Here is a 13,003-nt window from a genome sequence, read left to right on the forward strand (position 1 = left end):
GATTAAATTGGTTTCAGTGTGCGGAAGATTGGGAATGACTTCTTGCCAGGCAATTTGACTGATTTGCTGCAAACAGGCAGCAGAGTGGCAGTATTTAAAGACTTAATTGGGTGGCTGTCGAAATTGGCTAACAGCGAGAAGAAGGACTTATGGTGGGGGGGCGGGGGGTGGCAGGAAAGAGACATGCTGCAGGTGAAAGGAAGACCATAAATTATCCACGGCCTTTACTGGGAGTACCACTGGACTTAAATAATCAGTACAATAGACTAATACAATAGTATAATTTATATATATGTTTTGGATTGTGTAAGATTGATTTTCTTCAGATACAAGATTCATGCCGAAAGAATGTCTTGTGCCAGTTTAGTTATCTATAACCTGACTTTTACTTTCTCTTCCTCTAATGGCAGTGTGCGCTGTGGCAGTCAGAAACTGTTTGGAATGTCAGCAAGTATGCCGTGTAAAGGCTGGTGTTGAAAGCACAAAGGCTCAAAAAACAATGCAAAGCCTTTTTGGAAGTGGGAAGTTAACAGCCAAGGCAAGTGTGTGATTTGTGTGGACAACACTCACCCAGATAAACAGAAGGCTTTTGATCTGATTTGGGGATAACTATTGTGTTTAATGCATTTTTTCTTAAATTAAATTTCACAACAGAGAATTTCAAATGTCAATGTATAAAATGTGAACTGGCACAGCTTTTTGCAAAAAGATTCAGAAGTGGTTAAAGAAAAATACAAACAGTAAAAACTGCATTTAGTATATGCATATGCTCACTATCATTCCCAGATCCATGGAAAACTTTTGGGTTTCAGCCAATGCCAAGCTCTAGGCTCCTACTGTAAGATATGCAAGAGGAATGGGTTAATAGAGTCTCCTGTTCCTTTAGGAATGGTCTAGCTAAGATCCTTCTGGTTATTGGGGAAGAACTCTCATTCGAGCAATCTGTAGCAGCTTGTTTTTGCTCCATGGGAATTTGTGTTTTGGTTGCAGGGTGAGGTAAAGCTGGGGAGGGGAGGGGGGAAAGAGTCGAACAGATTGTCTGATTGAAGTAAAGTAACAGTTGTACTAGTCAGTTTCTGTCATGCCTATTTGTACATTCTGCTACTACATCAAAAACTCTGATATCTACAGTCTCTAAATGAAGTGAGTTTAAATAAATGCACTTGTAATCCACATGTAACTGAAGTTGTCAGGCCAAAACGAACAGGGTCCTTTAACATTTATAAAACGTTATGAATAAAGGGAGATAGGGTTATTTGAAATGGAACAGGGCAGAGGTATTACTGAAGCTTTTAAATAGTTTTGTAAAGCATGAGTGAAACTTGGGTTAACTCAGCTGTGATTCAAACTCCCAAGATAAGAATATTGATTTTAAATTATTCACATGTATCCATATTTTTCAATTATATATTTTGGAGTTGGTGGGATAAATACTCATTTTCTGGCTAATGGTGAATTTGGTGCATCCACACCGATTAAAGTCATTGTCATCTAATTATTTTATTCACTTCTATCTGTGCTGGCCGAAGTGAGAGATGTCAAACAAGAACATTTTGTCTCCCCCTCCCTACCCCACAACTTATTTTTCTGGATTCAAATCCAGTCCTAGACGTAAAACGACAATGTTCTAACACACTCCATCATCCAGTTTGTAGCTCGAGACTCGGGTAAATTTGAATAAAGGGGGAAATTAACGATAAGTGTAAAACTGTTTAGTGTGGTAGATTTGAGTCACAAATTCGTAAGACAATTGAAAATAATTCTTGACTATTTATATTGTGCTTTTACTTGTGGAGTATAAGAACATGAGAAATAGGAACAGGAGTAGGCCATACGGCCCCTCGAGCCTGCTCCGCCATTCAATAAAATCATGAACTCGGCCCCACTTCCCCGCCCGCTCCCCATAACCCCTTATCCTCTTAACGTTTCTGTCTTCAATTTATTCAATGTCCCACCTTCCACAGCTCTCTAAGGCAGTGAATTCCACAGATTTACAACCCTCTGAGAGAAGAAATTTCTCCTCATCTCTCTTTTAAATGGGCGGTCCCTTATTCTAAGATCATGCCCTCTAGTTCTAGTCTCCCCCATCAGTGGAAACATCCTCTCTGCATCCATCTTGTCAAGCCCCCTCATAATCTTATACGTTTTGATAAGATCACCTCTCATTCTCCTGAATTCCAATGAGTAGAGGCCCAACCTACTCAACCTTTCCTCATAAGTCAACCCCCTCATCCCCAGAATCAACCTAGTGAATCTTCTCTGAACTGCCTCCAAAGCAAAGTATATCCTTTCGTAAATATGGAAACCAAAACTGCACGCAGTATTTCGGGTGTGGCCTCACCAATACCCGGTATCGCTGGAGCAAGACTTCCCTGCTTTATACTCCATCTCCTTTGCAATAAAGGCCAAGATACCATTGGCCTTCCTGATCACTTGCTGTACCTGCATACTATCCTTTTGTGTTTCATGCACAAGTACCCCCAGGTCCCGCTGTACTGCAGCACTTTGCAATCTTTCTCCATTTAAATAATAACTTGCTCTTTTATTTTTTCTGCCAAAGTGCATGACCTCACACTTTCCAACATTATACTCCATCTGCCAAATTCATGCCCACTCACTTAGCCTGTCTATGTCCTCTTGCAGATTTTTTGTGTCCTCCTTACATTGCTTTTCCTCCCATGGTTTGTTTGTGACCGCTTTTTGTTTATTTTAGAGTTCTGTTGATGCTGTAACAGGTGGTATTTCAGCAATAAGAGATCTTGACCGATTGCTTCAAGATATGGACATCAATCGTCTTCGAGCAGTTGTATTCAGAGATGTTGTAAGTTTAAAATTTTTTGGTTTTCAGTTACTTTTATTTTAAGGCTAAGTCATTTTAAAGAGCAATTGCATTGCATGGCTTGTTTTTAAAAAGCTATCTAGTTCATGCCTATTGGGAAAGGGAACCTCCCATCCCTACCTGGTCAGACCTATACGTGCTTCCAGATCCACATTACATGATTGACTCTTAATTCCCTGAAGTGGCCTCAGGGTGGCAAAGAATGGGCAATAAATGTGATCTTCCCGACAGCACGAGAACAATTTTTAAAATATTGTTCGGAAAGTAACGGGTTTAAATGATGAGGCTGTTTCAGATTATATTTAAATCACAGATGGTAAGGCAGTTCAGTTGTGTAACAAATTACTGCACTGTGTTTTTTTTGTGATCCGGGAGGTGCCAAATGGAGGTAAGAAGGAAGACAGTTTACAGAACTGGTACTTCATAACTATTATTATGTTACAGTTACTGTGAATTTCTATTAGGATATAAATCAATAGCTTGTGCACTCATTCACTTTGCCAGAAAGTACTCTGATCTAGACTTTCCCCTGCGATTCTTCACATGTTGGGTCACCTGGGAGAAGTCAGCAGGGACACAATTTGCTGAAGGGAAGGAAAATTGGAGGTAGAGGCAACTGGTTAGTCACTGTGTTCATAAACTTCGTAACAGCAAAATATTAGATCATCAGCTGAATTTCCTTAGCCATTCTGGTGTTCAAACACTGTATTTGGAGCAAGTGGAAGTAGAAATTGGGATGGGACACAATTAAGTTGCTCCTTGGCCACCTCCCCCACCTTCCTCACCATTGAAATTTCCCAACCATTTGTGGGTGGGCGTGTGGTATGTCCATCCACAAATTGATGGATGGATGCAAATGCAGAAAAGAAAGAATGCAATGTCCTTTCCTTATTTGTGCCATTAGTAATGTTGGGGATAAGGGATTCATTCCTGTGTGTTGCTGATATGCAGGGGCCGAAATTGCCCCTTTTTATTTTAAGAGCAGTTACCGCTTCAATGAATTTCTGCCCAGTAAGGGCGGACTCTCCGAAGATCGGGACATTGCTCTCGTGATTTTTTGAGGCGGAGAAGGTATCCGCCCTGCTCCTGTGCAAACAGCGATAATGATGTCATTAGAGCATGCACCGCCTAGTCCTTGCCCTGGAAGTGATATTTCCCTCAAATAGTCGATCGATCGCTTGTTGGTGCCCCCGACAGCTTCGCGCGGCATAAAGCTGCCAGTGGTTGGGCGGTGCATCCATCCTTAAAGGGGAGCACACACCACCGCAACCGGCATTTTATTTTAATTATTGGCACCCCTTCTTGGGTGCTGGGCCGCTCGCTTGTCCGAGGCCCTCCCTGGTGACCCAGTGAGTGCCAAGCAGGCCTCGTAGCATTCCTCCCCTTTAAGTGAAATGGAGGAACGTTGCTAAGCATCAGCGTGACTCAGCACGTCTGCATCGCGCTGATGTGCTCAGTGCAGCGCTGATAACACCACCTGTCTTCTGCCCTGCTCCCGACTCGCTTCCGCCCCAAACACTGCCCCGATGATTTTTTCCGGGAAAAGAGGGCAATTTCCCTCTATTCCCCGCCCCATCGATTTGGCCGGTAATTCACTAGCTGATAACAATTATCTGCCCCAAACGGAGCAGAGGGCAATTTCAGCCCCCTAGTGTGCTGAGGACATCAGAGGATTTCTCCACTGTAGTTAATTGCATTGTGATTAGTTGCAGTGGAGAAACCAGCCTTTTGAAAAAAAGATACAAGATTTACTTGGGCCCTTTCTCTGGGTCCAGCACATAATACTGTTGCTCTATTGCGCTGATACTGACATGGGCACCTGATCAATTTATGCAAGTACCCTGACCTCGGGCACCTGAGGCCAGTGAACAGAAATTCCACCCTAGGTAAAATGGTCGTGCAGGCTCCAAAGAAAATACAGACCTCTAAGGTGGTTGTGAAAGAAAGGAAGGGGATAAATCAGTGGCTAAAATTTCCATTTAATAACATTCATAAATAACTAGATCTGATGTTTATTTTTCAAAACAGTGTTAAAATATTAGAATTTGTTTTTCATACTTGTATTTAAATTTTGTGGACAAATTTCTATGCAGACTGTTTTCCTACTTCAAAAGAGAAACCAGCTACTTTAAGAACTGAAATTTCATTGTTACACACACAGAATTTACAGATTGTCATGTTGAATTCAATTCTTTGTTATGTGCAGGATTTAAGAAACAGCTTTGATTTCAAGCACATTAAGTGATCCAAGCATTTGTTATTAACTTCAGGTGGCTATTGTGTAAAATTTACCATGCAGTAATTTTTCTTCACTTTGTATAATTAATTGAAGTGACCCATGCACAGCAAAGCTGTATTTAAATTGTTTTAATTCTACAGGAAGACAGCAAACAGGCCCAGTTTCTAGCCTTGGCTGTTGTGTATTTCATTTCTGTATTGATGGTATCAAAGTATAGAGAAATCCTGGAACCTCAGAAGCACAGAAAGCTGTCCCGTAGTCAGTCTGTCAGAAGTACTGACAATGCAAATGGGACTACATCAACTACAGGTTAGAATTGTGACTGCAGCTTGTTATATAATTTTGTACAGCAAGAGTATGTGCTAAATGAGTACTGTGTAATTTTCCCAGTTAATTTTTGATTAAATATATTCTCTCCAAAAAAAATGGTTCTACATACACAACTTCAACCATTACAGACCTATAAATGTTATTTTTCTTTTAATATTTTAAAATGTTGAAAACCTTCTGGAGATATTAGCTGGTCTAGCATATAATTTTTGAGGAAGATATGTACCCCTCTCTTTTCCAATCCCCTTGTTCTTGTATTGCAAGGCCTCACACCAGTTGCAGGTGAGCGGGCCAGTTTGACAATCTTTTCTACTTGGCTGGCTGCAGGTAATTTGGGAGATCAGACTGAGAAATACTTACTAACTAATGTCCCTCTTCTCCTGTGTGAGACTACAGGGCTCCTCTCACTACTGTAAAATACAAGCAAGAACTCCATGATCTGTACAAGTGAACTTGTGTTCCTTCCCTTTGTGGCATTTAAAATTTGCTCCAGTGCACCATACTACCCGCATCCAGATATATTTTAATTCAACTTGTAAAAGTGAGCTTAAAAGTTAGTGGTTGAAGGATAAAACTGCATTGAAAATCTTTTTTTAGGTGTCTGAAAGAATGCTCTCATCAAATCTCTCGAAATATTCTTATGAATTGATTGGACAACAGTATTCTGCTGAGTTGCCACTTAATCCTAAAATTTACAGAGCAAATTCTTGTATTAATCCGGGTCTCTTGCCCATTCTATGCTTTAAAATTACTCCTTGCAGGCCATGATAGTGCAATAATTTAACAAAGTCTTAACTTTCAATCCTATCTTTAGGCTGTAGTCAAAATGGTGGTATCTAGCTATAAGAACATAAGCATAACTGAAATCTAATTCTGCTTTGCACTGAGAAAAACAACAGTTGTGTCATGTTAATTTAGTTAGTGTGCTGAGACATTGGCCACTATTTTTTTCTCAACAAGAGATGGGAAGGGTGTGTGGGAGCTCAATAGTGGACAGCGCATCTGGCAAGGTTGGGGCCTCATTTAAATAAACTCTTCCAGTGTCTCGCTTGGCGCTTGGCACCTGGCCAGATGGACTACCTGGGTGGTGGGCCGGAGCAGGAATTTAGCAACAGGAGGCCGGAGATCCGCGGGAACGCTCCCTGGCAGTCAGTGGGGGTGAGCTTTGGTGCATGGGTGGGAATAGTGGGCATAGCTCAGCCTGCTGATCTGTGCAGAATTACGACAACCAGGAACACTTCTGGCTGCAGGGAGGATATGACCTTGATCGACTGAAGCGGGGAGGGGTGTGGTTTGGCTGTGATCGCCTGTAGAGGGGCCAGAGGGTCAGGGTTCTGGCTGCGATTAGCTGAAGGGAGGCAGTGGCCACGATCAGAAGGGGGATCTCGAGGCTGGGGTGATCCCAAGTATTCCTTTCAGGCCTGGTGGAACTCCTGTTTCTCCTGGCTCATGAGTTCAGAAACAGGCAGAGTTTTAAAGCATACCAAGGCCTCTTCTGGCCTGTCGTCGTCTCTTGCCGTGTTGTTGCTGCTGGACAGCAGATCGCGTGGGACTCCCACTGTGTTGAAGTAAAATTCCGTTGCTCCGCCGGTTACATCATCGGGCCGCCACTTTTGAATTTTAAGTAGGCCCCTGCCTGCTTTTAGCAGGCAACTCGTCCAGTGCTTGAATCGCCGCAGTAAATATTACAGCACTGGGACCATAGTGGCTGGAGGTGGGATTTGCACGTTTAGGATTTTCACCCCTCGTCCGACCTTGCCTGCCCATTTCTTTTGGGGGGGAGGGGGTAATGAAGGCCATCATGTTGAAGCTCAGTTCGGAGAGAAAAATACTGTTCTAAATTTGTGAGGATAGTATTGTTTAAAATAGTAGTTTACATCTGTATAAGGTTCTCTCCTTTTTACCCCTACTTCCAAAATTATGTGAAAATATATCAAGTATAAAATTGATTTCCCATGCAAATTATTTAATTTTTGACCTTTATTTTTCTGCAAAGGTGCAGAAGGTTCATCAGGTATAGCTGTTCCATTGTCAAGTGATGAGGCACCAAACGCACCAATTCGAAGAGATTCTGGTATTGGAGAAGAACAGGTTTTAAGTTCGGTTACTGACTTGGGTGCTGGGAATGGAGCTAGGCCTGAGATTGTCAGTGTTGGCCCAGATGCAATGAGTGAACTGTTGTCAACCCTTTCCTCAGAGGTGAAGAAGTCACAGCCACAAGAAAGTAAAGTTGAAGTTGGAAGTGATTCTGAAAGTAAGATACCATCTGGATCCCAAGGCAAAAATGTCAGTGTGAAGGACATCCTACGAAGTCTGGTGAATATACCTGCAGATAGTCTCGAAGCAGATATGGCACTTATAGGGCCAGCTTTTTTAGGAGTTATTGGAGATGCAGCAGGAGAACCATCTGTACAATTCCGTTCTTTTGACAGGTAAATTTACAGTTGTCATACTTTTAAGGATTTTAATTATTTTTACTAAAGGTTTATTTATTTTACTATTTTCATGTTCAGTTTTACTTGTTTTTTTTTTCATGTGAACAGGCAAAAAATCTCCAGGAGCCTGGCCTTGGCAATGCCAGTACTGGATTCTTGCCTTTTAATGATGGTATAATGGATTTCAATAAAAACATGTTTTACAATTCCACCACACTGTGTTGGACAGTGCAAGGTCTGAGCAACTGAACAAATCTGTATTGAGTGCAAATAAAGCAGGCAGAAACAAGAGCACCAGGATATTTCACCAACTCTCCCGCTAGTTTCCCCATTCAAATTTGGAGCCAAATGCCACTGGCAACACAGCTGTGTTCCCAGAACTGAAATGCTTAATTTCCTGCTGACCACACTACACTTATTACAGCCTCTGACCCACCCATTCCATGTACAGGTGACTAGGGAGAATTCAGAACAATGCAGCACAAAGTGATGTACAAGATAAAAGTAATAGGGAGATGGTTTAATGTTTTCCAGAAACTATTGGATAGATGGACAAAACATTATCTGCTGACTTTCCATGAGCAATACCATAGGAGATCAGCTAGTATATTATAAAAATTGTAAGTCTGCATTTGTGAATGAATTCTGAACAACCAGAGGATCTCTTTGTTTAAGAGTAAAATTTTGTATCCTTAAATGGATGTGGGGCTTCAGTTATTTGGAGAGATTAGAGAATCTGGAATTGACCTCCTTCGAGAAGAGAGGGTTAAGGGGAGATTTAATAGAAGTGTTCAAAATTATGAAGGGTTTTTATAGAGTAAATAAGGAGAAACTGTTTCCACTGGCAGGAGGGTTGGTAACCAGAGGTCACAAGTCTAAGGTAATTGGTGAAAGAAGCAGAGGAGACTTGAGAATTTTTTTATGCAGCAAGTTATGATGGTCTGGAATGCACTGGCTGAAAGAGTGGAGGAAAGAGATTCAACAGTAACTTTCAAAAGTGATTTGGATATATATTTGAAAAGGAAAATTTTCAGGGCTGTGGAGAATTTGGGTCAAATTGGATAGCTGTTAAAAGAGCTGGCACAAGCATGATGGGCTGACTGGCCTCCTCCTATGCTGCATCATTTTACAATTCCATGATACACTGTTCCATAATACAATGGTTAAGGTACAAATTAGATTTTTAATCTTTGCATGGAGTGTGTGCCCCAGATGAGCTCTAGTCATACAGTATACCCTTTGGCACTGGCCAGTGCAATACATTGTTTCTATCTAAACAACTAAGTGCTTCAATAGTTGGGTCAGCATGTCTGTGCCAATGTCTGCTGAACTGAAATGCTGTATATAAAAAAAAAGCAGTAGTTATTTCACCCTGTTGATGGTCCACGCAGGTTGGGGCTGCTGCGCCAAATGCCGTGTCAGGCCGCATGCTGCTCCTTTGAAGACCCCGACCTGCTGATGGTCCTTGCAGATCGGGGTCACCGCGTTGAATGTCAGGTCGGGCCGCACGTTGTTCCATCAGCAGGTTAGGGCCTTTAAAGGAGCATACCACTTCAAGGTACAGCGCGTGATGGAAAGCGACGGCTGTGAAGAAGGCGACTGGATTGGAATCGCCACGGTCCAGGTCGCTGATTGGAACACGGGCAGGTACAGCAGGACCGGCGAGGTTGGGGCACAAAAGTGGCGAGTGATCGTGGAGCAACGTGATTGGGGCCCAGGAGAGGCGTGAGTTTGGGGCCCAGAAGAGACGAGGGCCCAGGGGCAGCACGGGCCAGCCCACATTGCAATATGTATGTGCACTAGGTCCGTGCAGCAGAGCTGGTCTCCAGTCGTTTTGGTTAATCCTTGCCACTAGACCAAGACCTAGCCCTGTCAAGCCTGTGTGGCGGCTGGTGTGCAATGGCCACCACACGTTTTTTTTTTTTTAAATCCACGCACAGGCATCTTCCACCCTGCAACATGTCATTCAGGACCTGGAATATTCGGTCCTTCATTGAAACACCTGTGAAACTTTTTGACATAGAAGCAAGTCATCCTCGACACGAGGGACCGCCAATGATGATGAGTTATTTCACAGTTGCTCATGCTGATAATTGTTGCATAAAATAATTTTTGCCCAAGCATGATACTGTTACTTTTTAAATTTGCTTCAGTTACAAAATACTCCAGTAAGGACTGCGACAATGGGCATTTACTTGTACTTTCAATTTAGTATACTGTATTCGCTGCTCATGATGTGGTGGTCTCTACATTGGGGAGACCAAGCATAGATTGAGTGACCGCTTTGCTGAACACCTCTGTTCAGTCTAAGTGTGACCCTGAGCTTCCGGTCACCTGTCACTTTAATTCTCCAATCCACTCCCTCTCTGATATCTCCATCCTCGGCCTCCTGCACTGTTCCAATGAAGCTCAACGCAAGCTCGAGGAACAGCACCTCATCTTTTGTTTAGGCACTTTACAGCCTTCTGGACTCAACATTGAGTTCAACAATTTCAGACCATAATCTCTGGCTGTCTTTGGCTCCCCCCCTCCCCTCCCCCCAATCTTATGTTTTATTTTCTTCTCTCTCCTTTTTTTCTCTTTGTCTCTATTGGGAGCTGGTCATTACTCCGCCATTCACACACCCTATCCAGATTAACCTTTTCTAACTTTTGTCATTACCATTCGGCCCTTCATCCCTTTAGTCTCTAATCTCTCCTGCCTTCCACCCTATCATAGACCTTCCCTTTTGTTCTTTCTTCCCCTCCCCCTTTCAGTGCTTAAGAATGTGTTCTTTTTGAACATTCGGCAGTTCTGACAAAGGGTCATCGACCCGAAACGTTAACTCGGTGTTTTTCTCTCCACAGATGCTGCCTGACCCGCTGAGATTTCCAACATTTTCTGTTTTTATTTCAGATTGAAGCATCTGCTTGCAGTATTTTGCTCTTGTATATTTAATTGTCAGTAACAGCGAGGTAAAGGCACAGGGCATTATTGGTGTGTTTAAAAAAAGGTCCACCAATTTGTGGTGAGCTAGCGATGCGCTGTGAATTGCGAATCACCATAAATTGTTGGACGATTTACGATACTCCGCCATTGGCCTCGTAAGAAACTGATCTCATCTTCAACCTCCCCATGAGTTACCAAAAATGTCTCCATTTGCACTGTAAAAACAAATTAAACTCACCGCCGAAAGTTAGGTTTGCTGTTTAAGGCGTAAGGACTCTGCTAATGTTGTAATTTATGTTTCAACTGGCCTTCCATTTTGAAACCAGTTAGCAATTAAATGATGATTGTTCTGCACATGTCACACAACCAGGATATAAGTTAAACTGATTTGTTTAACTGATTGGCCGGGAGTAAAGTCGATACTGCATTAATTTCAACTTGTCAGGATTTAGAGTTAACCCCTCCCCCCAAAAAACACCCCCTCAAAGTACGTGGGTCTACTAATTTGCAAGTAACCAACAATTATCAATAATACGAAAGCAAAATACTGCAGATGCTGGAATCTGGAATAAAAACAGAAAATGCTGGAAATCTCAGCAGGTCAGGCAGCATCTGTGGAGAGGAAGCAGAGTTAAATGGTAATGCTAGGAGTTCGAAAAACATTAATCGAGATAGGGTGTGAATGGTGGGATTATGACCAACTGCCATGAGAGACAAGGAGAAAAAAAGAAACCGGCTCTGAGGGGGCGGTCGAGGGGAGAGTGGGGGAAAGGGAGCCAAGGATTGGCAGCGGTTACGCTCTGAAATTTTTGAACTCGATGTTGAGTCCAGAAGGCTGCAAAGTGCCTAAACAAAAGATGAGATGCTGTTCCTCGAGTTTGCATTGAGCTTTGTTTGAACAGTGTGGGAGACCAAGGTCAGATTGGGAATGCAGTGGAGAATTAAAGTGATAAGCGACTGGAAGCCATGCTGCTTATCATGCTGGTTCCACAAGTAACACATGAATTAAAAAAACTCTTTAAACTTGAGCCCTGGGCAGGAGGCTGTCTTCTTCAAATGTGACATGTTCTACAGGCAAAAGACTTGGAACTACACATTTTTGTGCATGTAATTCAGTGATAAACTTTTTTAAATAATATGTTCACACTGATACTTTAGAGCATTGGTAACCATTCAACTCGTTAAATTTAATTGGTTAAGGAGATAGCCAATTGGTCCCATCGTTCACCAAGTTCCCAGATGCCCTGTTGACACCTCACCGTTATCAACTCGCACTTCCAGCAATATGTGGCACAAAAATAATTGGAACTGAAGGGTGAGGAAAACAATCAAACTCAGTGCTCACAACGACATGCCCCGCTCTAGCAAATTCTGGGGCAATGTGCTTCCTGTATTCTTTAGAACTGAATAGGCAAGCACAGTTGACCTAAGGCATCCAGCTGTCTAGTGAACACACATTGATGCCAATTGTGCTGAAAAAAGACTGGAATTATAGGGCCCAAGTTTCCACATGATTTGTGCCTGATTTTTAGGAGCAACTGGTGGAGAACGGACTATTTTAGAAATCGCAATTCTCCACATTTTTTTTTCTGCAGTTCTAGTCAGGTAGAATAGTTCTAGTTTAGAACAGAATTTTTTCTTCAAAAGGGGGCGTGTCCGGCCACTGACGCCTGATTTGAAAGTTTCCACAGTGAAAATGTACTCCAAACTAAAGTAGAATGGAGCCAGTGAAGATTTTTGTAGAACTGAAAAAACCTGTTCCACACATTAAAAAATCAGGCGCAGGTTACAAATTAGGCGTCCAGAACGAGGTGGGGGGGAGGAAGGGAACTCATTAAATTCGACAATAAATCCTTATTTATACTTCTACAAATATTATACAAATAAATCCAACCTGAATAAACATTTATAAGCCAAGAAAAGATTAAATAAACCATCTTCCTACCTGTGTGAAAGTGCTTCAGCCAGGGAGAATTCTGCAGCAGTTCGTGCCGCTGAGAGAGAGGGGGGGCATCGGGTCGTGGAACAGGAGCGCGGGTCGGGTCAGTCGGGGGGGGGGGGTGGGGTCTCCGGTCGGGGCGGGGGGGGGGAGCGGGTGTCGGGGCAGGGGAGGGGGGGAGCGGGTCTCTGGTCGGAGCGGGTGTCGGGTCGGGGCGGGGGGGAGCGGGTGTCGGGTCGGAGCGGGTGTCTGGTCGGGGGGGAGGGGGGCGGGGGAGCGAGTGTTGGGTCTGG

General features: G+C 43.0%; 1 protein-coding gene across 3 annotated transcripts in view; it reads left to right on the plus strand.

Annotated features, from left to right (window-relative positions):
- lrba (LPS-responsive vesicle trafficking, beach and anchor containing) overlaps positions 1-13,003 on the plus strand; it is a 1,157,354-nt gene that overhangs the window by 261,661 nt on the left and 882,690 nt on the right. For 2 of the 3 annotated variants that reach the window (XM_070871469.1, XM_070871472.1), the window contains exons 26-29: positions 411-538; positions 2,714-2,821; positions 5,219-5,387; positions 7,405-7,840. In XM_070871469.1, the coding sequence (XP_070727570.1) occupies positions 411-538; positions 2,714-2,821; positions 5,219-5,387; positions 7,405-7,840 (841 nt within the window). The remainder of the gene's footprint in view (positions 1-410; positions 539-2,713; positions 2,822-5,218; positions 5,388-7,404; positions 7,841-13,003) is intronic. The other variant, XM_070871473.1, reaches the window with a different exon arrangement.

This window comes from Pristiophorus japonicus, chromosome 2, assembly GCF_044704955.1.
Source record: "Pristiophorus japonicus isolate sPriJap1 chromosome 2, sPriJap1.hap1, whole genome shotgun sequence".
Classification (NCBI taxonomy): Eukaryota; Metazoa; Chordata; class Chondrichthyes; family Pristiophoridae; genus Pristiophorus; species Pristiophorus japonicus.